The sequence below is a fragment of the Etheostoma spectabile genome, chromosome 17 (assembly GCF_008692095.1).
Source record: "Etheostoma spectabile isolate EspeVRDwgs_2016 chromosome 17, UIUC_Espe_1.0, whole genome shotgun sequence".
NCBI classification, from domain to species: domain Eukaryota; kingdom Metazoa; phylum Chordata; class Actinopteri; order Perciformes; family Percidae; genus Etheostoma; species Etheostoma spectabile.
The window spans coordinates 14,771,326-14,794,928 of NC_045749.1; the positions used below are offsets into that span (position 1 = coordinate 14,771,326).

The 23,603-nt window shown below is 37.6% G+C and overlaps 1 protein-coding gene across 3 annotated transcripts in view; it reads right to left on the reverse strand.

Annotated features, from left to right (window-relative positions):
• The window catches only part of eys (eyes shut homolog), a 175,281-nt gene that overhangs the window by 131,864 nt on the left and 19,814 nt on the right, over window positions 1-23,603 (reverse strand). For 2 of the 3 annotated variants that reach the window (XM_032540682.1, XM_032540685.1), the window contains 8 exons: window positions 23,377-23,536; window positions 17,434-17,538; window positions 12,801-12,940; window positions 9,470-9,633; window positions 9,060-9,313; window positions 7,671-7,775; window positions 4,036-4,158; window positions 1,530-1,643 (listed from right to left, as the gene is read on the reverse strand). In XM_032540682.1, the coding sequence (XP_032396573.1) occupies window positions 1,530-1,643; window positions 4,036-4,158; window positions 7,671-7,775; window positions 9,060-9,313; window positions 9,470-9,633; window positions 12,801-12,940; window positions 17,434-17,538; window positions 23,377-23,536 (1,165 nt within the window). The remainder of the gene's footprint in view (window positions 1-1,529; window positions 1,644-4,035; window positions 4,159-7,670; window positions 7,776-9,059; window positions 9,314-9,469; window positions 9,634-12,800; window positions 12,941-17,433; window positions 17,539-23,376; window positions 23,537-23,603) is intronic. The other variant, XM_032540683.1, reaches the window with a different exon arrangement.

Genomic DNA, 23,603 nt, shown 5'->3' on the forward strand with positions numbered 1-23,603 from the left:
TATATAATGTCCCGCACTGTATGACAAAATATAATTTATGTATATAAATACACACATATACACACACACACTGTATATATGTATATACATACTATATATTTATATAAACACATATACAGTATATATATACACACACACATATCTATATATAGTTTCAGCATCTTTAATATATTAAAAATAAAAAGGTAAAAAGGTAAAAATAAAAATCATGAAGTAAAAGTGAATGCTGCCAATTTCTGACATTTAAGTCCCCCATAAATATATTCCACTGCATAGTCACGCTATAAAATGACTATCATTAGCACTGTCACACACTGCAGCTACAGGAGGCCCATGACTAATGCTCAGCTATCAGCACCATCGGTGCAGGTCAAATTGTCATAATTTCTCAAACTGACCATGGAACCAATTTCCACCTCTCTCCATGTCATAAAATTTGACAATTATCCTGACTTCATTAAAAATGCATAACAGGCTTCACCCGCAATCAAGGTTTAATCAGAGGTATGTCTCACAGGTAAGATGTCAGCTGGACCAACATGATTGGAGATTTATTCCTTCTTACTCTAATGATGCAAGTGACAATTTCTGATGGAATGGTTTTATGTGATAGGAGAAATTTAAAGCAAAGATTTGTTAACCTTACGGGTATTGAACTGAAAGCAGGGGAACATGAGGAAAAGTGTAATTGAAAATCATCATGAATAAAGGCAGCAATCAACACCATATGCTAAAAACTCTTGTTGAGAGTAAACAGGTTTTCATTCCAAGCAAACACTATAACAACTGAGTTTACTGATTAGTTCTTTGGCTCACGGTGTGCTAATCAGCAAAATGGACAAATTAACTCTCAACCCTCTATGGTACATGGACAGGTATTAAGATAAACCTTGTGTTGTCGTCACATTGAGGGCGTGGTGTTGGTCGAAAAAGAAGATAAGGAACAAGAAATTCTTCCAGTTGTACAAAAATAGTTGAATCCTTGTACATTCCATGTGCATGAAGGTCGTTATTGAAGTTTCTTTTCAGGACATACTGCAGATAAGAAATAGTACTAGTTTTTTCAGTTGGTAGCAATGTTGAATGTTGTATTTACTGATTGTTGGAGATTTTTTTGCAGGGATCGGCGGAATGATGTTTCAAATCCATTTTCTGCATTAATTGGCTCTTGAATTGATGTTAAAGTAACTGGTTCAAGGAAGGTCACATTTTTAATTTTTTGTAGTTGCTGGAATGATTAAAAACAATGCCCATTATTATAAAGATCTGAGAGGCAAGACATTCCTTTTTGATTCCCAAAAATAAAATGGATACGAGTAAACTCATAATTAGCCAATTGGCCTAACCCTTTTTCTCTTCACTTCTTTAAACCATTTGAGAGTGTGGAAAGAACTCATGAGATTTTATTTAAGCCAGGGTCACATAACTTTAGGACTAAAACTGGTTGGTTGAACACCAACAAAGGTCTGAATTAGCCTCATTAACGTATTGTCTCGACTATTGTGGGATCTAATTGCATTACAACTTACCCTCTGAGCAGAAGCACTGATACAGGTCAATGCCGTCCACACAAATACCACCATTCTGGCAAGGCTCTGACTCACACTCGTTGAGATTTACTTCACAAAATGACCCTCCAAACCCTGCAGCATATGTAAAAACAAAACAAACAAAAAAAAACGCTGTAATTGGAATCCTTTTTGCCTGGTTTCATTCCTCAGCCATTTAGGATCAGCATGACTTTGTTTTCACTAACAAAAGCTGGTTTTCAAAGCCTGTATTGATTCAAAGAGCTTGCTGGGCACATCCAGACTCAGCTCACTGGATCATTTAATCATGTTTAATAAGAGCCAGGCACTGCCCTTCTGATGTAATACATTAAACAAGCCAAATCCAGTGATTTTTAAGATCAAATCCAATCTATAAACAAAGGGAACCGCATGAAACAAATAACATGCATCGGTGCACATGTGTGAATGCAATCGCACCACACACACACACACACACACACACACACACACACACACACACACACACACACACACTACACACACACAGGCCCTAAAGAGAAGAAGAAACATGTCAGTGTTTAAGGCACATTAAGGCGCATCATTGCTGGTTTTACACAGGCTTTTTTGTAGGTTAACCTCACACTTATCTACCATAGAGTATTTGTTAAGTGTTTACAATGTTTCACACAGTCATCCAAGGATTAAACAGAGCATACGGATCCTAAAATTCCTTTCACAATTAGGAATGCGGGAAAAAATGAACATAAAAAGAACACTCCGAATAAGCAGTTTTCCTTTCAAAACAATACAGTAGGGTTATATAAAAACAAGAAGAACAGCCAAACAAAAGCAACTGCTGCATTGCTTAAACCTGTGGCATGACAAAAAAATGTCTCATGCTATAGTGGGGATTTTGATGAAACAACAGCTTTTGAAGCTCAAATCATTTAAAGCCCAAAATAAGCCTTGCACTGCAAAGTTTTTCCTTTGAAATAAATGCTAATGTAAAACAAAAAGATACTGCTGTCAAAAACAGTTTTATGGTAGTTAAAAACAAAAATTATTGCCCTGCAAAATCTGCTCTTTAGGAAAGTTTAACCAAATAAAAATCGGTAAAGAATTTTCACAGCAACCTTCATAACAAGATAGAAACTGTATTTCCTCTTTTTGCACAATTTATACGAACGCAAAATCATACAAGCAAAATGAGTTCATCAAACATTCTTAGTTCAAGGATATGATTTAGTGTGAGTAATAACTACTACTAAGTCAAAAGTTTGACAGGGTGGGATATGCAGTATAGCAAGGGAGTATAAGTAACATGTTTTGCAACACATTAGGTTGGCAAGCATTAGATAATATGTATGCCAAGATTGCGGACCTGAAGCGTTGAGACAAGACAGCAACTCGCAGTTTGCCCTTGAGAAGTGATCTGGGGAGAGCAGCTCGCCGCAGGTTGCTTTCATTTACATAAGAAATCACTCACAATCCTTCACTTTGACATCTGCCGGGCATAAGTGCAACAGGAGTAATGAAGTTAGGGTAACTGATTGGGTTACATGAACTTCTATGTAATAGCTATTCATTTGAAAAGGGATAGCAGAGCTGGTGTGGAGTAGCGTCGACTGAATTACCATTGGTTTGGCAGGAAAAAAATGTTTTCATTTCAAGTACCGTAACTGTATTCAGAAATAAGCTACATGGTTTTCTGTGAATGTAGACAGAGAACTATACTGGCCCTCTGTCACTTACCACATATACTGTATATCCTTGACTTGCTAGAGTATGAAGCCTGATTACTCTGGCAAGCCTCAGAATATCTAACAGGTCAAGTATCTTCCTCTTACTCCTGTGTTATCCCTGTCACCGCTGGCAGCAACTGCTGTGATAACACTGTCATCCTCATGGAGGGGAATCAGTGGGACTTGACTGACACATAAACAAAATAGTTTTTTCCGCAGGAGCTGTCAAATTAACCTGCGTGAATCAGCATGAGATTAATCAGGTGGTTATGAAGGCTCAAAAACGTTATGTACCAGTTTGGGGGCTTTTCTTTCGATACATGGTCTAGCACATGATAAGGACTCTTATGTAGTCTTGATCTGATAAAAAAAAAAAAAATCACTTTTTAGAATCAGAATCGGCTTTAATGGCCAAATAAGTGTGAACACACAAGAAATTTCATTCCGGCTTTGTTGCTCTCAAAGCACATACACAAAAAGAGACATACGGCTAAAAACAAGAACAACTAAGCTGAACAAGATGAACATTAACCTTTTTAAACTATGTACAGATATACATTTGTGTATGAAAAAATACATATACACATCCATACACAGGTGTAAACAAACAGCTCTATGAGGATTGTAAACATATACAATGGGGCAATGCTAAAGTGCTAATGGTGCTAACCATACATACTCCTTTTAGTAAAGAGACCTTGAAGCATGAGAAAGCATGATTTTCCACCTGTTATCAATATATTCGCATGACAAAAATAACATCCGTTAAAGGTCTTCCTCACCTCTTTCACAAGTGCAAGAGACATTCGGTCCATCCTTGGTCTCAACGCATATTAAGGTATGTTCACTGCATAGTCCAAATGAGCAAAGGTCAATATCCACAGAGCAATTGTTCCCCTTGAACCCTGCAATGGAGAGGAGAAACTCAGCTAAACCTTAGAAAATAAGACAACTACCTTAAAACAACAGTAACACATAGTACAGAACACATGTGTATGTGGCTGTATGTTTTATTAGGTTCAGACATCTTTTTTTAGCGCATTAATGTGGGTATTGATTCTGGCCCTTGCAATCTACCTGCTATGAAGTATGCTAATTGAGTGAATCATTGACAGAGGCCATCCCGACCAAACTGATCTGTATCACATTTATCTGCCTCACCAAATGCAAGTCTGCATGTCACTGATAGATACCCATGTCAATATATATTGTTGTAAATAAAGCACAGACAGATGGTGTGACCAAAACTCATTACATGTTTGTACGAATAAAAATGACTTGATGGGAGAATCCTAAAATAGATTACTGTGTTTTTTCACTGACATCCCACTGTTCAACCTGTGCCCATTTGGTCATGTGGATCAACACATTTGCATTTAATTGTTACATTCACAAAGTCTGGGAGATTCACTTTATGGAGTCACAGAGGTTTCTTTTTGTCATGCTAACCAAAACCCTCTTTAACCCAGAAGCCTCTAAACAGGAAGAATGTGCCCATAACCCCTGTTGCATTAATCTGAGTGTAGTGGGTGTCTGCAAAGTAGTTCTTACTCACTGACAAAGGACAGAAATTTTTCAAACATCACTTTCTAATGCAAAGCATTTTCATCAAGACTAGAATATACCCACGGGACAGCGGGTAGACTATGTACTTCCTGTCTCCACCTTCTTTATATTGTAATATCTTTCCAGAGCCGCAGACTTTACATCAACACATCTATCTAGATGTTTGATGACCTACCAACTACCCTTTTCTCATTATATTATGTATTGCCTTGACTAGTTAATGGACAGCTATTGCCTCCAACAGGGTGTTTCAGAAGTGTTTAATAACCAATTGTGCATGCAATTCACTCCAAGGTTAATGTTGCATGAAGGAATGTCACATTTACAGTGTCACCATCTCCAAATGGGACTCCCTGCTCTATCTGACAGGTACTAGTGGCTCAGCCCAACTCTGCTGCCGTAAGAAACAAAGGCAGACAGTGAAGCCGTTTTTCACTTTATCTCAAAATGTTCACTAGTAACAAGACATACTGTGATGTATTGTTGAATACATTAAAGCAAAGTCCTTATGTACCCATGTTCAGTGGTTAATGGCCATGGGTCATAATTATTCCTTGGCTCAGAGAACTGCTGGCCATCAGCATATTTAAGTCATCTCTCATCATCAACAACGTCCTGGTTGCTTCAGTGAGCTGAAAAACTGAAAATTTTGTTCATAGATAGAAATCGCCAAATACAGTTGTTACTTCTAAGGGAGTTTAATAAATAAAATGAGAAACAACTTGAACCTGACCGGCGCACATTGTGCAATGGTTGCCGTTTTAAACAGTAACGTTGTGAAATGAAACAAAACTACTTGGTTAGGTCTAGTTGACATAACTACTTACGGTTAGAAAAAGATAATGGTTTGGGTTTAACAAAAAAAAGGTACATTTGTTAAGTAATTTAAGTTACAAACGCAAGTTAAGCACAACCGTAAAAAAACAACAAGAAAACTTCCTGGATTACTCGGTTTAGGACAAATCAGCATCTAATTCATGATAAACTGTTTCAAACTATTCCTCCTAAATTTCATAATTTTTCTTACGTTTGGTACATAAACTAAATGGATACGCTGAAGTCAGGTGACAATGTTATGCAACCTGTTATTGATTCTAAACTTCCTATACCTGTGGACTTGAACAAATGTATCTGAATGTGTTCTGCATTTTCAACCAAGTATAAATGACAAATGCCGCCAAATTTGGTGTGGCACAACAACAGCAACTTTATACATTTAAATGGTTCTGACTTCATAGTTAGAGACTGACTCAGTTAAAGGATTTCGACATTCTCCAAAAAACCATGGCTGCCATCCAATGATTGGCATTGCCAATTGCTAAGTGTGTTTTTAGAGCCAGGTGAAGATTAAAACAATTGTATTTTCTGTCACCAAAACAACACATTGAAAGGATTGTGCAACCCTGGCTAAAGTATCCCTGAGAGCTTTCTGGTTTTATTTATGAAATAAATATTATACAAAAAATGCTTCAATAAACACAGTACAACTGAACACAGACATACTGTAATGTAGTTGCAAACCAGAAACTGTGACAAGAGTGTTAAATCGTGATAGTCTTTCTGATTCCTCATGTGTGTTTTTGAAGAAAGAAGCAAGCAAACCTGACAGACCATTTATCTAATTCAATTTGTGAAAAGATAAAGTAATCAAAAACACCTGTCTATAAATCTTTCAATGAAATCAAAACAATAATGGAAGCTCTCCTGACACATTGGTGTTCTGTTTTTGCACAAATCTAATTTGAGCAACGGGCAGAAAAAATAATAAGAGCAGATTATTTACAGTGATGCATTTGCTGTCCCCATAATGTCATAAAACACACCATGTAACAGGTGCTGTGCATGTTTCAAGGCAGTAAATGTTTTAATGACTTTACCCACATTTGTGTTGATTTATGACGCAGTATAATAGAGGGATTTTTGGCTGAGTGAAAGGTACAGGGAACTCAAACAATATGCACAATGACAACAAAACAGCAGTGATATTGTTTCACTCCATCATATTCGAACAACTTAAGTCTGAGGCTAGATTTTCAAAAGAATACTAAATATCCAACATAACCTGTGCAGTTATTCTGCCTCTGTGGAATATACTGTCAAAATAATTTAGCAAAACGGACCATTGCCCAGAGTGTATTTTGTACCACGTCAACACCTACTACGTTTTGTGGATTTTATTTGTCAAATATTTTTCTGTAAATCCGGTTCTGTGTATTGTGGCTGTTTACTATTGAATGTGACATTGGACTGTGGCATTCTGATTTGTGCAATCAAGTAGTGATTAAGTATTTTATTACCAGCGGGCATAGTAAAATCAGCCGCACACCAAGGAATGCAACAACACCCTCTGTTGTGGACTGATTATAGAGTCTTTCTGGAATGTAAGTTTTGAAAATGTCTTAACATATACAAATGTGTTACACACAAGGTTACTTGATTAAAGGAAAATGCCCAAAACTAAATCACAGTCTAATTAGGGATGTCTTGAATGCATGCATTCATGCTTAGAAAGATATACAACTATTGTTTTCTTAATAGGTCAGACAATTTTAACCTTACAAAACCCATAAACCCATAATACAGACTTATCATTTATATTTGGTGGGTGTAGAGCTTTTAATTAATGCTTATTTTAACTGAATTCAAACATGTGCACCTGATTATTTCTGTCTTTCTTATGTTTGGAAGCATATCCTGAGCAGAAATTGAAAATATATCTAAGTAAACAAACAAGTTTGTTTGTTATTGCCTGAGAAATAAAATTATGTGTTCCTACTGTACAGTTTACATGAAATTATTGAATGATATTTTTGTAAACATGCTGAAAAATACACAAGGGATTGGTACTTACCAAAAGGACAATGACAAATGTAGTCATTTATCAGATCCATACACGAGCCTCCATTCAGACAAGGCTGCGACCAGCAATCATTTACATTCTCAGAGCAGGTTCTTCCTGCAGAACGACGAGAAACAAATAAACTCTACTTACTGTCACAGGGACAACAGTTTAAAATGTTTTGCAACACGTTTTGTTGTCACTGTTGACATTCCCTGTCAAAGGAAAAGTTAAATTACAAACACATTCAGAACATATGCAGTACACATTTATGTGTATGTTTAAAACAATGAGCAGCACCTGGTTTATTGGTGACAGGATTTTATTTCACGAGGCAGCTGATTGCGTCTGATTCTACTAGCTCAAAATGTGACTGAATCATTATGTGTTCAGCATGTTGCAGCTTGTATGTATGCAGAAATGGTTTAAGCTCAATTTTATTATCCTCTGGGGAAGAATAAGACACAGAATTGATTCGAGAATTTACTGACAAATGTAATGCTCCACAAGGCCTGGCCTCTGGCGATATTTCAGACCTCTTAGTTCTGAGCCGGAGAGCTTATAGAGAACTAACAGCCTGACATCCTTAGGCACTGCTCTTCTATCTGCACTGCTGTCTACACCAAAGGTAACTGTACTTTTGCCATCACGACCCCATACACTGGCAAGTGCTGTTAATCATGTACTGTAAGATAATCATACAATTAAGGTAGCTGCTGACTGTTCATCCAGCCTAAATATATCGTACAAGACACTTTGTACCCGACACTAGGATACTGAGTCAGAATGCTATAACAGCAGCAGTAAACATGAAACAGATGTTTCATAAACATCATAAAACAGCCATTTTTCTTAACAGTGATGAATGATGAACGTATACCTTCCAGCTACAAGCTTTTGGACATGGTTAAGATCTAAATAACTCAATAATGTGAGGGAATTTTCTAATTAATACTGCACTGAAATGGAGCAAACAAGGTTTTACTATGAATCTCATTCTAAAGCATGATTTATGATTTATGAAATTGCCTTTTCAATGCTATCAAAAAGCATTTTAGTATTTAAGAAAGTTTTTTATTCACACCACTGATATAGTATACTGTATGTCTGAATTTTAAAAGTGTCTATGAATCATAATTCTCTATTTCATTTTACAGTACTTGACTCAACTTGACAATGTGCCCTGACCACTGAAGGGCTAAAATTCCAATGTGAAAACTGGACCTAATGTGCAATAATTATGAGCAAAATCTAAAGAACTTTCTATGTGAATGCTGCGTATTTCTGTCTCTGGCATCTTAACATTCAAACACTAAAGCAGGCTCTAAAAGCTGACATTCCTGTGGCTGGCTATACTAATGGCTGCAAATAGGCTCACATTTACATCAGATGGTCTCATACCCTCAAACCCTGGGGGACAGTGGCACCGATAATCACTGATTAGGTCCACACAGGTGGCACCGCTTGCGCAGGGGAAGCTGTTGCACTCATTTGTTTCCAGTTCGCAGAGCAAGCCTTCAAATCCAGGCATGCAACGGCACGTAAAGTTATGCTGCTGGTCCAGGCAAACACCATGTTCAGAGCAGCAATGACCAACACAGTAATCAATGTCCTCTTCACAGTAGACGCCTGTGTATCCTCTGGGACAAAGGCAGCTAGCAATAGATTAAAGAGAATTTCTTAATACTGTATTAGGGGTAGAGGAATTCTTTCAACCCTGAAGGAAGAGAACAGTAAATGTCACAGGTTTTACAATCATTGACATTCTGGAGCCTGAATTGGCCGAGGGCAATCAAGGTTTGAACACTCACCTGTAACCATCAATCTCATCCACACAAGTGGCTCCATTTTGACACCAATGCTGAACACAATCATTGACATTTATATAGCAGTTCTGACCAGACCAACCAGGTGTACAGATACAAGTGTAGCTATTGGCATCATTGAACACACAGCGTCCTCCGTTGGCACATGGCTGTTGATAGAAGACAGAGCTGTTAGATACACATGGCATGAAATAGGTTGATTCATGTGCAAAAATGGAATCTTGTATGGTTACATTTTATTCTGGTCAAAAATATAACCATCATTTTTCAATGCAACAAATGGTCATTTCTTGCTCCTGGCGGCCTGAAAATGAGTTTCATTACAGGCACATGATACACTCATGAATACTGATCCATGCTCTATAACTGGGTTCATCCAGTATTCCACGTAGCATCTACATCGTACACGTGTCTTACAAGACAAGATCTATGATCATTGAGGGCAAAACTTCCCAAGAGTTATGACATGCCTGCTAGCTTGTAGATGTGTCTATAGAGTAGAAGGGAAACAAAGGGGCTGAGGAAGAGCTGGCTTGTGGGAAGGTGTATAATGCAGACATCATGGCATTTCTGTAAGGCCGCCAACACAAGGCATTCTCCACAGTGAGTGATCATCTCCATCTGTTATTTGTAGAAGCTCTTCTGTTCAGGCTCGGTCGCTTTTTTTTTAACTCGGACAATTTTTTTATTTATTTTTTAAACACAGACATTGAAAATCTTCAGTGTCACTCAACCGCATCACGTAGTCCTGTAAATGTGCTCTTCTCCTGCATGCCAAAAGCAAAAACTCTGAACAACAATTCCATCTTTGTCTTCTTCCACAATGAATGCTTAAAAATCTGGAGGATGTGCAACCACATTTAAAATAAAAACAAACATATAAAATATATTTCAATGATTTAAAAATGCAGCATAGTGTGTGTATGTATATATATATATATATATATACATTATATATATACATACATACATACATACATACATACATATACATACACATACATACAGTGGGGCTCGGAAGTTTGGGCACCCCAAGTAAAAATTTGTATTAATGTGCATCCCAGAAAAGATGGAAAAATCTCCAAAAGGCATCAAATGACAGATTAGACATTCGTATAATATGTCACAAAAAGTTAGATTTTATTTCCATCATTTACACTTTCAAAATCACAGAAAACTAAAAAAATGGCGTCTGCAAAAGTTTGGGCACCCTGCAGAGTTTATAGCAAACACCGCCCCCTTTGGAAAGCTGAGACCTGACAGTGTCATGGATTGTTCTCAATCATCGTCTGAAAAGAACAGGTGATGTAAATCTTAAGGTTTTAAATGCCCAACCTTGCCTTAACAATCAGCACCATGGGTTCTTGTAAGCAGTTGTCTAGAAAACTGAAACTGAAAATACGTGACGCTCACATAAAAAGGAGAAGGCTATAAGAAGATAGCAAAGGGTTTTCAGATGCCAATACCCTCTGTTAGGTTTGTAATTAAGAAATGGCAGTCATCATGAACAATGGAAATTAAAGCAAGCTCTGGAAGACCAAGAAAAACATCAGACAGAACAGCTCACAGGATTGTGAGAAAAGCAAGTCCAAACCCACGTTTGACTGGACGATCCATCCAGAAAGACCTGGCAGACACTGGAGTCGTGGTACACCATTCCACCATAAAGAGATACTTGTACAAATATGGTCTTCATGGAAGAGTCATCAGAAGAAAACCTCTTCTACGTCCTCACCACAAAAATCAGCATTTGAAGTTTGCAAATGAACATATAGACAAGCCTGATGCATTGTGGAAACAAGTTCTGTGGACCAATGAGGTTAAAATAGAAGTTTTTGGCCAGAATGAACGAAGGTACGTTTGGAGAAGAAAGGGCACAGAATTTAATGAAAAGAACCTCTGTCAAACTGTTAAGCATGGGGGTGGATCAACCAAGCTTTGGGTTTATATTGCAGCCAGTGGTACAGGAAACATTTCACGAGTAGAAGGAAAAATTGATTCAATATAGTTTCAGCAAATTTTGGACGCTAACTTGATGCCATCTGTGAAAAAGCTCAAGTTAAAGAGAGGATGGCTTCTACAAATGGATAATGATCCTAAACACACCTCAAAATTCACAGTGGATTACATCAAGAGGCGTAAACTGAAGGTTTTGCCATGGCCTTCAAAATCTCCTGACCTCAACATAATTGAAAATCTATGGATAGACCTTAAAAGAGCAGTGCGTGACAGACAGCCGAGAAATTTCAAAGAACTGGAAGATTTTTGTAAGGACAAATGGGCAAATATTATACGAATGTCTAATCTGTCATTTGATGCCTTTTGGAGATTCCCCATCTTTTCTTGGCTTCTTTATGCACATTAATACAATTTTTTTTTTTACCTGGGGTGCTCAAACTTTTGAGACCCACTGTGTATGTATGTACATATAGTTCAACACTAGAGCCATTAACCAAGTGTTTTTTTTATATTTTAGTCAGGCCATACAGTAGATCAAAAAATATTACTTAACTATACACAGTAAAAGTCCAAATGTATCAATAAAAGTCACAAGAAAGCAGTGGACTCCCTTATTAGTCTAACTGAGCTTTCTTCCGGGGTATTCCGACATGCTGTAAAGCTTCTGCACCAGCTGATTGCTGTGTTTATGGATTATCACATTTGTTGTCAATCATCCTGTGAGACTTGTGCTTATTTTTATCCCTGTGTATAACAAAGGATTATCCCACATTTTATAAATAAGATACTTATTCTATATTTGATATCTTCTCACTTTAGACCTCAATGTTAAAATTTCAGCTTGTGATGACAGTCTAAAGACATTTTGCAGGTTACTATATATAACTGAGCGTATACTTTATTACTTAACATATAAAAAGTTAAAGTGCCCATAAAACCCAATGCCGTAAAAGATGTGCTTTCTGTATTTATATTTGGTTTGATTACCGGTAACTGTATTTGCATTTGGTTTGATTTCCGGAAACTTATTTGGAAATGCATTCATAATATACCAATACCCTGACTAGATATCAATGAGATTGTTCTGCTGAGTTTTATGCGAGTTCTGTGTTCTTATTTGACAAAAATGATTCACAAAATCACATAAAACATCCTTATTAATTAGCTTGTTATGGTTCCCTGTTGTAATAATGTGATAATGTCTTTGCACCAAATTACATAGAAATTGATACAGATACTGATAGAAATAAGATAAATAAACAGAAGGCTGGGAGCTCTTTAAACATTTAAAGGACTGAAGAAGAACACTTAACAGAATTGCAGATGAGGACAAACACATTAGAATTATTTTACCCACTTGAAGGTTTTTAGTGCAGGGTACATGGCAGGTATATTTAAGGCCATCTGGGAGATCCAAACACTGTGTCTTTGGTGGACATGCGTTGTTGGGTAGAGTACAAGCATCTATGTCAACTTCACAATTCTTTCCCAGAAAACCTGAAAGAAAAGATTTAATAAAGTTAATGTAACTGATCCAATCCTTGACCAGATCTGCTGCAAACCCTTCTCCAATTGTTCTCACTGTACTAGGTCATCTCTTTTACATATCTAACTAGAAAGGCTCTCGGAGAACGCAGAGGCCATGCCGTATCTCACACTGTTAATGCAGTGTACATTTTCCCAGTCGGGAACTCATTTCTCTGATTTTTTCAACACCACATTCATGCAGTACAAACACCCTTTCTCTTAACATTAACAAAAATAATTTGTCTATGCCCAAGATCTGGATCCACTCCAATATGTAATGGGTTTTTTCCTTGGCCCATGCTACACCCTTCCACCAGGTTTCATGAAAATTGGACAATGAGTTTTTCAGCAATCCTGCTGACAGACAAACAAACCAACAAACAAAGGGATAAGCCAAACCAAAAACATGAGCTCCGTGGCGGAGGTAATTAATGCCACTGTATAACGTCAGCTCTTCTATATATCTAACTAGAAGGCCACTTGGAGAATGCAGACCTCTGCCAAGGCTAAGCCAAATCTCACAATGTCGCCCTGTGATTCAGATCTGCCCCCAAAATTAAATGGGTTATTTATTGGTCCAAGCTACACCCTAACACCAAGTTTAATGGAATTTGGGCCAGTAGTTGTTCCATAATCCTCCTGTAAAACAGACAAAAAAACAAACCAAACCCATAACCTCCTTATACAAGACAAGATTTGGACCAATGTTGCGTTGACTGGAGGATTGGCCTTATATTAAAGGGTAACTGATGTGCCACAGTGCCTCCCTGACTTTGTTAAGTGTTGTTAATTTTGGAGTTTTAATATGTAAACTTTCATATTGTGCTTCTATTTCCCCCCTGATTTGTCATCTAATCCCTCTTTTTGTTTTTGCTCTTTTAATTTGAATACTCATCTGTAACCATTATCAGAATTGTGGTAGCGGAGACATTGTCTTGTCCCTAAAGAAAATTTGTCAATGAGGTGGTGTAATTGTAAATGAGATCAGACATTTAGCAAAACCATGAATTCTGAAAGCTCAAGAATGGTGAGAACTGTGCAGTAGATTTGACTTTGCCCATGTAACATGCAGTATTGACTTGGTGATATATTCAGTGGCAGGTAGGGCTTGGAACAAAGAAAGTGACCTGCAACTTATAATTCCAGCCATGTTTTGAGACTTTGCTTAGTACTTGGGTCCGGCACACAGCAGACTATTTTCTTACATTGTAAAACTCACTTCACCATGAGAAGATGCAGCAGATGAGGCATATGAGCGGAAGAGGCTTAGGTTTACTGAGATAACAGATGGGATTTAGTAGCAAGGCTGGAAAGCCAGGGTGTGCCCTGTGGAATTTCGTTACCATGGATCTGTGGCCCATCTAGTAACAGTTTATGTAGGGAGTTAGGGATTCATGATCAGGGATTACTGCAGGCAGCAAAGGCAGCTTCAGAGGCTGCCGAAAAAAGAGAAACCGATGGCTCTGGCTGAAAAGAAAAGGCTCCAGGTTGTGTGTTGCACAGAATGTATAGATCTATCTCATGTTTGCAATACAGCAAATATCAGTGTCAACGTTAACGTTCAAACAATACTCTCTACTCGCTTTATAATCATATTAGGCTTACTGTTGATATTTTAACGATCTAAGCGCACGGCCTGAAGCACATGGCGCAGGTGCATGTAGGGTGTGTCCAAATACATTTTTGCTACATTTGACGGCGGAAGAAAAGGCGCATGGTTCAAAAGGTTTGTACTTAGTGTATCCATTAATTCATAGGTGTGTATTGGGCGTAACATACAATAAACTAATCAGTGTCATCTCGCATTCCCTTTAAAAGCAGGCGCATTTGTAGCTTGGCGCATTGCTATTATGATGGTAGATTTGCACTGTAATATTTTTATTTGTAATCTTTTGCATGTGTGTGTGCTGCTGCTCTTCCGCGTGTGTGTGTGTGTGTGTGTGTGTGTGTGTGTGTGTGGTGTGTGTGTGTGTGTGTGTGTGTGTGTATAAAGCACAAGGTGCATTTTACTAATGCACTGTTAAAATAACAATGAAATACTGCGTTGTTGACATTAGACCAAATTTTGTTGGTAAATGGCACAATCACTTCTCGCTGCCTCAAGATAGCAATACGTCAAGAATTCACCTGAACATTCCTCCCTGTACGACGAGCACGCCCATAGGTGCAAAGATTGACACATGCATTTGCTATTTAAACGACGTGGGCGCAGGACGGGAAATTAACTGCGTCAGTCTTAAAATGGAAAAGACAGTTGCATTGGGCTTTGTGCCGCGCCGGGTGCAAGATAGGGCCCTAACAGGGAGCACATTTTTGAAACATGTACAGTATGTTCCTAAAAATAGAGAGAGACCAGTGTGGATAGGTGCAGTCCTGATCACTGCTCTGAGCAGGTGTAACAGGGGCTGCACAATGATAACCGTTGAGCCTTCTGGGGTGTCGTGGGTCTAATTCAACTTGACATCTGTGATGGGAGGTTCCCACTCGATAAACCAAATGACAAAGCCATCAGCCAACTCCGTCGTTCCTCTAACAGCACAGCCAAATTTCCACATAAATGCTCACCCAAAAAGGACAAGAACAGTCACAGCATATATGGTTTATTGGAAAATCAGTTAAAAAAAACACACATATAGTGTGGTTGTATAAAGGATCATATTTGCAGATTGAAGAATGGACATACGGATGCCCATTAGGATCACAACATTATGTTAGAAATCATGGGCCTCACATTATTAAAGTAGGATAGAGCTTAAATGAAATTAAAAGTACTATAATGTAAGGATTTTTATTACCAGCATATTTTTGTATTGTCCATTATTATTCAGATGGTTCTGTGTTCTAACCTGCTGGCCTTTAAAAGAGTTTGCAATTTTTCCTTTTGTCTGCAAATGCTGCCTGCAGTTTCCTTGCTAAGTTCAAAGACATGCCAGTTAAGTGACCTGGTAACTATAAATTCCCTGTAGGTATAACTTTGTTTTTCTGTCTGTATGTTAGCCCTGAGATCGACTGGCAACCTCTCCAGGGTGTACCCTCCAGTACGTCTCGCCCAATGCACGGTGGAGGAGTCTCCAAGTCCCTCACAACCCTGAGCAGGATAAGCAGCATAGGAAATAGATGGATGAATGACACTTCAAGCTATCATTCACAATCTTTAAAACTATGGAGAGTTGCATGTTAGACACTTCAAGGGCTGACAGAAATCATCAGTTGATGAAAAAATACAATGCCACCTCTGAATGTCACCTTAAATAGTGATTCTAATGTTCCTTGCTTCAGCAGCTGATGAGGCAGAGAGACTGTGACCCATGTGTCATTAACACTGGTATAGTCCTTTAATGTTTAATTGAACAAGAGTTAACAAACATACTGTTTCATTACCATCCATGTGACATTTCCCTAAAGAGCCAAAAAACATTTGATGAGAACAGCAGCTAAAAATAACAGCAGTAAATAATTGTGAGAAATACATCATCTGGCCACTAAGACGCTATGCCCACATTGTCTTTGGTCTGTACATGTAGTAAAATATTCCAGTAAAATCGGCAAGAGCAACTGCCAAACAGACTGCCAAACTGTGACCTGCCAGAAACACAAAGCTCCCGCGAGTGGTACATCAGTTTACGTTTAGTGAATGTAAATTCAGACTCAGCCCGTCAGGCACTATAAGCAATTACAGGAAAATTATATTAATAGGAGTTTCACAATATGCTATTATGAAACTCCCATTAATATATTCCCACAATTTGGTTGCATCGCTGGGTTCTGGCAAAGATCTTGGTGATTTTTCTCAGTTGGCTCTCACAGGCCAAAGCTGTAAACTGATACTGTGAATTATGTGACAAAGACCCTGGCTGTGTCTTGATGCCACTGCACTGCACAACAGCGCACGTTGTGATCAGTGAGAGGTGGGCCTTTTATACATACTGTACACACACACACACACACACACACACTGTATATGTATATATATAATAAAGTAATTTCTGATTCTGATATATATATATATACATACATACACACACACACACACACACACACAGTATACTGTGTATATATATAATTCTTTTTATAACTATAAAGGAATTTGGTTGCTTTATTAAAAAGTAGTAAAACATCATTTCAACTACAGTATATGAATAAAAATATATGAATAAAAAAAAAACCAAGAATTAAACAAATATTTTTAGTTAAGAGGTTATAAGTAAGAAATATGATGTGATGAATTAAATCATGCTGACTTCTCGAGACTAACTTCCTCAGGCAGGATATGTCACAGTCCAAGGATCTCGCTGGCAAAGGCTAATCGCCTTTGGTTTTCAGTGTACTCTGAGACGGCTGAGGATCTTAGGCCACTTTCACTGCAGTTTAAAAGGTCTCCAGCACTCCCTGCTACGACAGCTAATACAGATACCACTTAAATGTCATTACAAAGATCTAATTTTGACAATAGCCCAACGTACCTGTAAGACATTGGCATGTGTGGTGTTCTAGCAAGTCAGAGCACGTGCCATTGTGCAGACAGGGACTGGAATCACACTTGTTGATCTTAGTCTCACAATATGTTCCTGAAAAATAAACGAAAAATGTATTTGAAATGAGCTGCATTTTTATCACATCACCATCTTCACATAGAGCTCCTATTGAGTGATAACACATTGTTATTAACTGTACATTAAAACACAACTTTGACAAAGGCCCTTTTTCTGTATGAATAGAAGGTTCAAAAGAAAATTATTTCTATGCCATTTTTAGTAACGTAATAGCCTGTTTAAACAGTTGTATATTCTCTCTAACATCTCCCGGCGATCTGAATCCTACAGGACCTTACTAAAGAGATATTTGCAGCCTAATTATTGCTCAAGAGAAAGCTTGGCATAAAGATTTGAAGCAGGGGGAAACAGCTAGCCTGGCTCTGTCCAAAACGTACATATAAATCAGCCAACCAACAACTGTAAATTGCACTTATTAACATGCATCTCATTGGTTTAATCAGCCTTGGTTTAATAGTGTAAAAACCAACATGTTTACAGGGGTTATATGCAGGTCTATTTCTAAACTGGGAGCACAGACAACCTGGAGTCTTGTCATCTCTTTGACATTGCCGGGCAGATTTCTCTTTTGTTTTGTGTTTGAACAGAGCCGGGCTAGCTGTTATTCCCTGCTTCCACTCTTTATGCTAAGCTAAGATAATTGGCTGTTGGATTTAGCTTCATATTTAGCGTACAGATATTAAGGAAATATTAATGTCCTCTAAATACTTTTGTTGAGAAAATGAATATGCACATTTCCCAAAATGCTCCTGTAGGAGTTGCCTGCAACTGTTTGAGCAACTTCTCTCCTGAAACAATAATTACGCCACAAACATTCCTTAATAACATGCTGAAGGATACAGGTGGCGAGCCCCTGGAATTGCAAAGAGAGATGTGGTTGACAGTCTCACTTTCTAGTAAAGAAAACCGACACTTTATAAGTAGCCCTGTCCCGGCTGAAGAGAGCAGAAGTGGTGGTGGATGCAGGTTGCTTGATAGGAGATTTGTTTTCTGCTGAGCTGCCTCAGCAGCTGCTAGTTCTACCGCTGTGGTTGGGGGTGGGTGTCTTCCAGTGCAGGTTATTAATTTAAAATGTCCTATCATCAATAACAGAGCAGCAATGACATGTAGTGAAAGTCTCTTCTTGACAGCGGCAACCTCAAGCTACTGCACAAACACCATGATGAATATCATCTGCACAGTAGTTGCTACAGGTCATTATATTGAAAATATGCCATGCTGTGCAGCAAAATTATACAAATTTTTCCTACTATAACCTGAAAAAACGCCTACCCTAATTACTGGCTGCTAATACAATCAATTATGTAGTATTGTAGCCTTTTTTATGAAACTTCAATGCTGTGAAATATGTTGATTTAGGCTAAAACATGTTTTTACTGCAATGTATTGAATGTCTAGAAATGATTAAATGTATTTTAAAAAAAATACTGTGAGGCCATATGAATTGCAGGTAATTTTAAATGAACTTTAGCAATACAGTTCTTTCAAATGTGTACAATCATTATTTACCTGCAGGTTCCTTAAAGCATTATAAATGAGTTTTTCCCAGATAAAGATTCAAATGTAAGACCTTATTCAGTTGAAGAATTTTACATTTGTCTTTCAGTCACACTCCTGGATGTTTGGTTTATTCTTGCATTTAACTAAATGACCTGTTGTGTATTATTAAATGAAGGGAGTGTGTATGAATGAGACCAAAATATATGCCAATTGTTTCTTCAAAAATAAAGCCTTCCACAATGAAACCCGAATGCCGGGGCGTGAGTAATGTATCCTGAGTTATGATCTATGATAGAGTACAGTGGGTTTTCTGGGCAAAGCCTGAAATTAAATTGGCCTTTCTATGCTGTATGGCCCAAAATTCCAAAGCAAAAATCCCAAGATGCAAGAAAATGATGAATTCTATCAGTCACTAAGACCTGCCATGGTTTAAAAGACAATTTTCCAATACTGAAGTGGCAACAGATTTCAGTTATGAACAGAGAAAAAAGAATCTTGTTCATGTAAGGGATTATCTGACCGACAGGATTTAAGACTAGATTGAGAAATACGCTATAGGCCAAAACCTGAATGCAATGGGGTAGAAAAAAAGAAAATCACATTCACCGGTTGTTTAAGCAATAAAACAATAGAGGAACAATACTGTGCAGTACCATCATAACCCGTATAGAGCATAAACAACGTTCTGCAAGGATTTTGTCAAATAATGTCTAGAATAGAGAATGTAACAATGTCTAAACAGAGATGTTCACTTACTGTACATTATTATGCTGATGAGTTGCTTATGATATAATGTATGATATACATGATAATATTTCTGAGGCAGAATGAACAGTTCAGATATTTATGTTGACACCGTACTCCAATAGCATGTGTACAATCAATTGTATAGCAACACAATCTTTTCAACCTAATCTTACTGTTACTTAACTTTTTTTATTTCTTGCTATTTAGCTATGTTACTTTTATACATGTATTGACTAGTTTTTTGTCTAAGTCTTATTTTTGCCCTTAATTTGACTTTGAGCAACTGCAACTTAATTTCCTTGAGGGAATCAATTAGGTATCCTGAAAATGATTCTGATAAGCATTGCTTCAAACATGATCTTCTATTATGCAGTAAAATTATATAGCTGTGAATGATTATTAAATACACAACTCTCTTAACTGGGTCTAGAGACAACATCACAAAAGCATTTATCTTATGTGCAGGTATGTACTGAAATTATGTTGCGTTTTGTTTTTTTAATTTGCAGTCTCCAGTCTAGGAGGTCTTAGAGCAATGACGCACATATGCAAATCCCACTTGATTTTGTTGTTTTGTCTCTACGACTTGGTTTTTCCCTAAATCTCATACCAACAAAAGGCAAAATGGAAACATTTAGAATGTATGGATTGCTTTCAGCATTAAAGCTCTCTGTGTCAAATGTCTTGCATGTGTCTCTCCCTTGTTCCCCTTGTATGTTTTTTCAGAACAGTTGTCAGCGATAGCTTAACAACTTTCTGCCATGTTCCGAGTTGGCAGCTAATTAGGAAGCAGTTTGCCAGAGTACTTGGATTAAATGCAATCAGCAGCAGGCCTTAGAAATGTCAAGCAGGCAAGGCTACTGGTAAATAAGTTTTAAGGTTAAAAAAAAAAAAATCACTTCATCAAGAGAACTAGCCTTTTTTCAGAATCTCTAGTTGGCTTGTGATTTGTAAATCACAAGCCAACTAAACATTTCTGGCCTGAAATAGTTTTTTCAATCAATTTGCACTTAAAAAGACATTCAATTAGGGCTGGGACAGTTACCGCATTACTGCGGTCATGTGACGCCTACCGTCTGAGCTCGTCACTGTAATCACAAAAAAACATTGGATGCACGTGTGCATGGCCATATTGTGTTTAATGAAATGGATTGTGTCTGATGACATTGTGTTTTAGATGGATTCAATATTTTCTAAACAAAACTTATCAAAAGATGGAGGAAATCCAACCTTTTGCGAGTTGGGGAGGACAACGTTCCATGACACAACAACATACACAGTAGAGAAGGCAAAGACATTTCTCCGTTCTCAGCTGAGGTAGACACAGTAACGTTACAGCTGCAGTGTATCATTGCACATTAGTCTAGCAGCTAGCGGAGTGTCCTAGTGTATTCCCTTAAAACGGCATGGTTGAATTTCAGCCTGCATGCATGTTTTGTAGCCTTAAACAGAGCAGCTTATATTGGTAGAGAGAGCAACTGCCAAGTTGCCTGCTCATCTGCTAAACGGGTTGCAACATTTGTTGTGGGCTAAGGTTTAAGCCAATGTTTTTTTGGGGGTGACGCCATTCACTTTACTGGCAGTACTGACAACAGATAAAGCCACCATGTCTTGAGAAGCTCTAACTTGTTGTTTTATTGTTCACTTTTAACTCACTTTACATCAACTTTGATATCTCTTTTTCCTCTCTCTTTCCTCACAGCGGTTCTCATACGCTACTCTCCGTTACCACTCGTTCTCCTTGCGCAACAACACAGGCATAGACGTCACTCACTTAAGGCATTCTGCCATGATCACTCTAGTCTTTGAAGGAACCTATTTGACCCTCTATCTCCAAACACAGTGCACTCAGATGTAAAAGTTACTTATGTGTTACTAGGGAAAAGACTTCTTTAAGTCATGTCAGCTGTAAGGATATTAGCAAACACTGACTTCAGGAAAGTAAATTAACCTGTTTAGAATGTGTGTTAGTGGGTTATTAAAGGTCCATGTCAAATGTAAACGTCGACTATACTGATATATTGGGATATATATTACAGAGTTCATGATGGTGCTTTTATTATGTTGATTTGTTTTTTTTTATTTGAAAATTATATACTGTAAGACTAAAAAATTGCCAATTCTTTTAAGCTACATAAGATTTTTTCATTGGAAAATTGAACAGTGGTGGAAGAGGTCTGCAGATGCTTCACTTGATTAACAGTAGTAATACTACATTATGCAGAATATTGTGCATTGTAGTACTAGATTACAATTATTGATGCAATAATGTGTACATCAAAAAATACTCAAGTAAAGTACAAATACCTAAAAACTGTACTTAATCTCAGTATTTGAGTAAATGTGACATGTGACCACTGATATCAAATGGCTCCAGGTTACATGTGTAGCTAAAGCTTACAATCCCACTGAAACTTAACAACTCACTATAATACTGCTGACATTGTACACGTTCAGTTGAGCTGAACCTCAGCTCAAATGGTTATCTAGATTGTCAAAAACAATGTCAGTTTAAATAAAAAAGCAGGTACTCCCAGTAGAGGAGCTAACACAAGGCTCCTGTAGGCTACCTGCCACGAGCAAAATGGAGGCAAGCTAAAGTTAAAAAGGGATGCTGAAAGAAGACAAAGTATTTACAAATGTAAAATGACAGCCAGTTTTCTCAAAAATTGATGGAATAACTACTGTAGAGCTAAAACAACCAATTGCAATGAATTGGCTTGTCTGGCCAAACATGGCTTAATGCAGCCTTTACATTTGTTTGCAGCAGGTAACAGGTAAGATAATGTGAATCTTAGTGTAAGTATGTTATCTAACCAATGATGTTCAATGGCATTGCCTGATATACAAAGACAATAAAAGGACAAAGTAGATGTGTTCTTTCTAAGACCATTTTGATGAAGTTGGTTAGTAGTAGGAAATCTGGGTTGACTGATACAGCCCATAATCAACCCCTATTTTTGCTACAATAGTTCATCTCTCAAATCAAAATGTTATGCCTTTTGATATAAGGTGTTTTTAATAAAAAGGTGGCAGTAAAAAATAATTTTTCTTCACAAACTTTATGTGACATAAAATGTTAAAGGACAGCTTCCAGTCGATCCAAAATCAGTATTTTCTTTGCCATTAAAGAAGTGCATTTCTTCTTAAAATATATATGTCATACTATCTATTTTAAAATACCAACAAAAGGCAAAAGAGCTCTCTGTGTCAAATGTCTTGCATGAGACAGCAGAATCACTGTTGTGAAGGAGTAAATCAGAAAAAGACTGCCTTCACCACCTGTGTTGCACGTCTGCCTGAAATCTTTAAATAACATTGTGTATATATTGCATATACATGTTTATTTATTGCATATACATGTTTACAAAACACCAAATGTCAAAACAGAACACAAATCTCTGCCAACGGTATGTTACTGTCAAGCGTTAGCAGTTCCACAACAGACTTTCCCCCAAACATCAATCAGTCATTTGTAGCACCATGACCAACCTTCCCACAAGGGTTTGTAAAAATCAATCCATATTTTGAGATATCCTGCCAACAGACAGGCGGACAGACAGATGGAAAGGGAGGGGAGCAGATAATAAAGCAATGTTATCTCACCTGTGAAGCCGAGGGGGCATTTGCAGGTGTACTGGGGAGGAGATGAGGGCTGACTTGTTGTAATGCATGTGGCTCCATTCAAACAGTGGTTTGGTTTTATCAGACAGGCATCACCTACATATTGGCAAAACTCTCCAATCCATCCTGGAGCACAAACACACTGCAGGAAAACAGCACAATATGCGTGTGATTAGGGTACGGTATAGTTTACATATGAATTAAAGAAA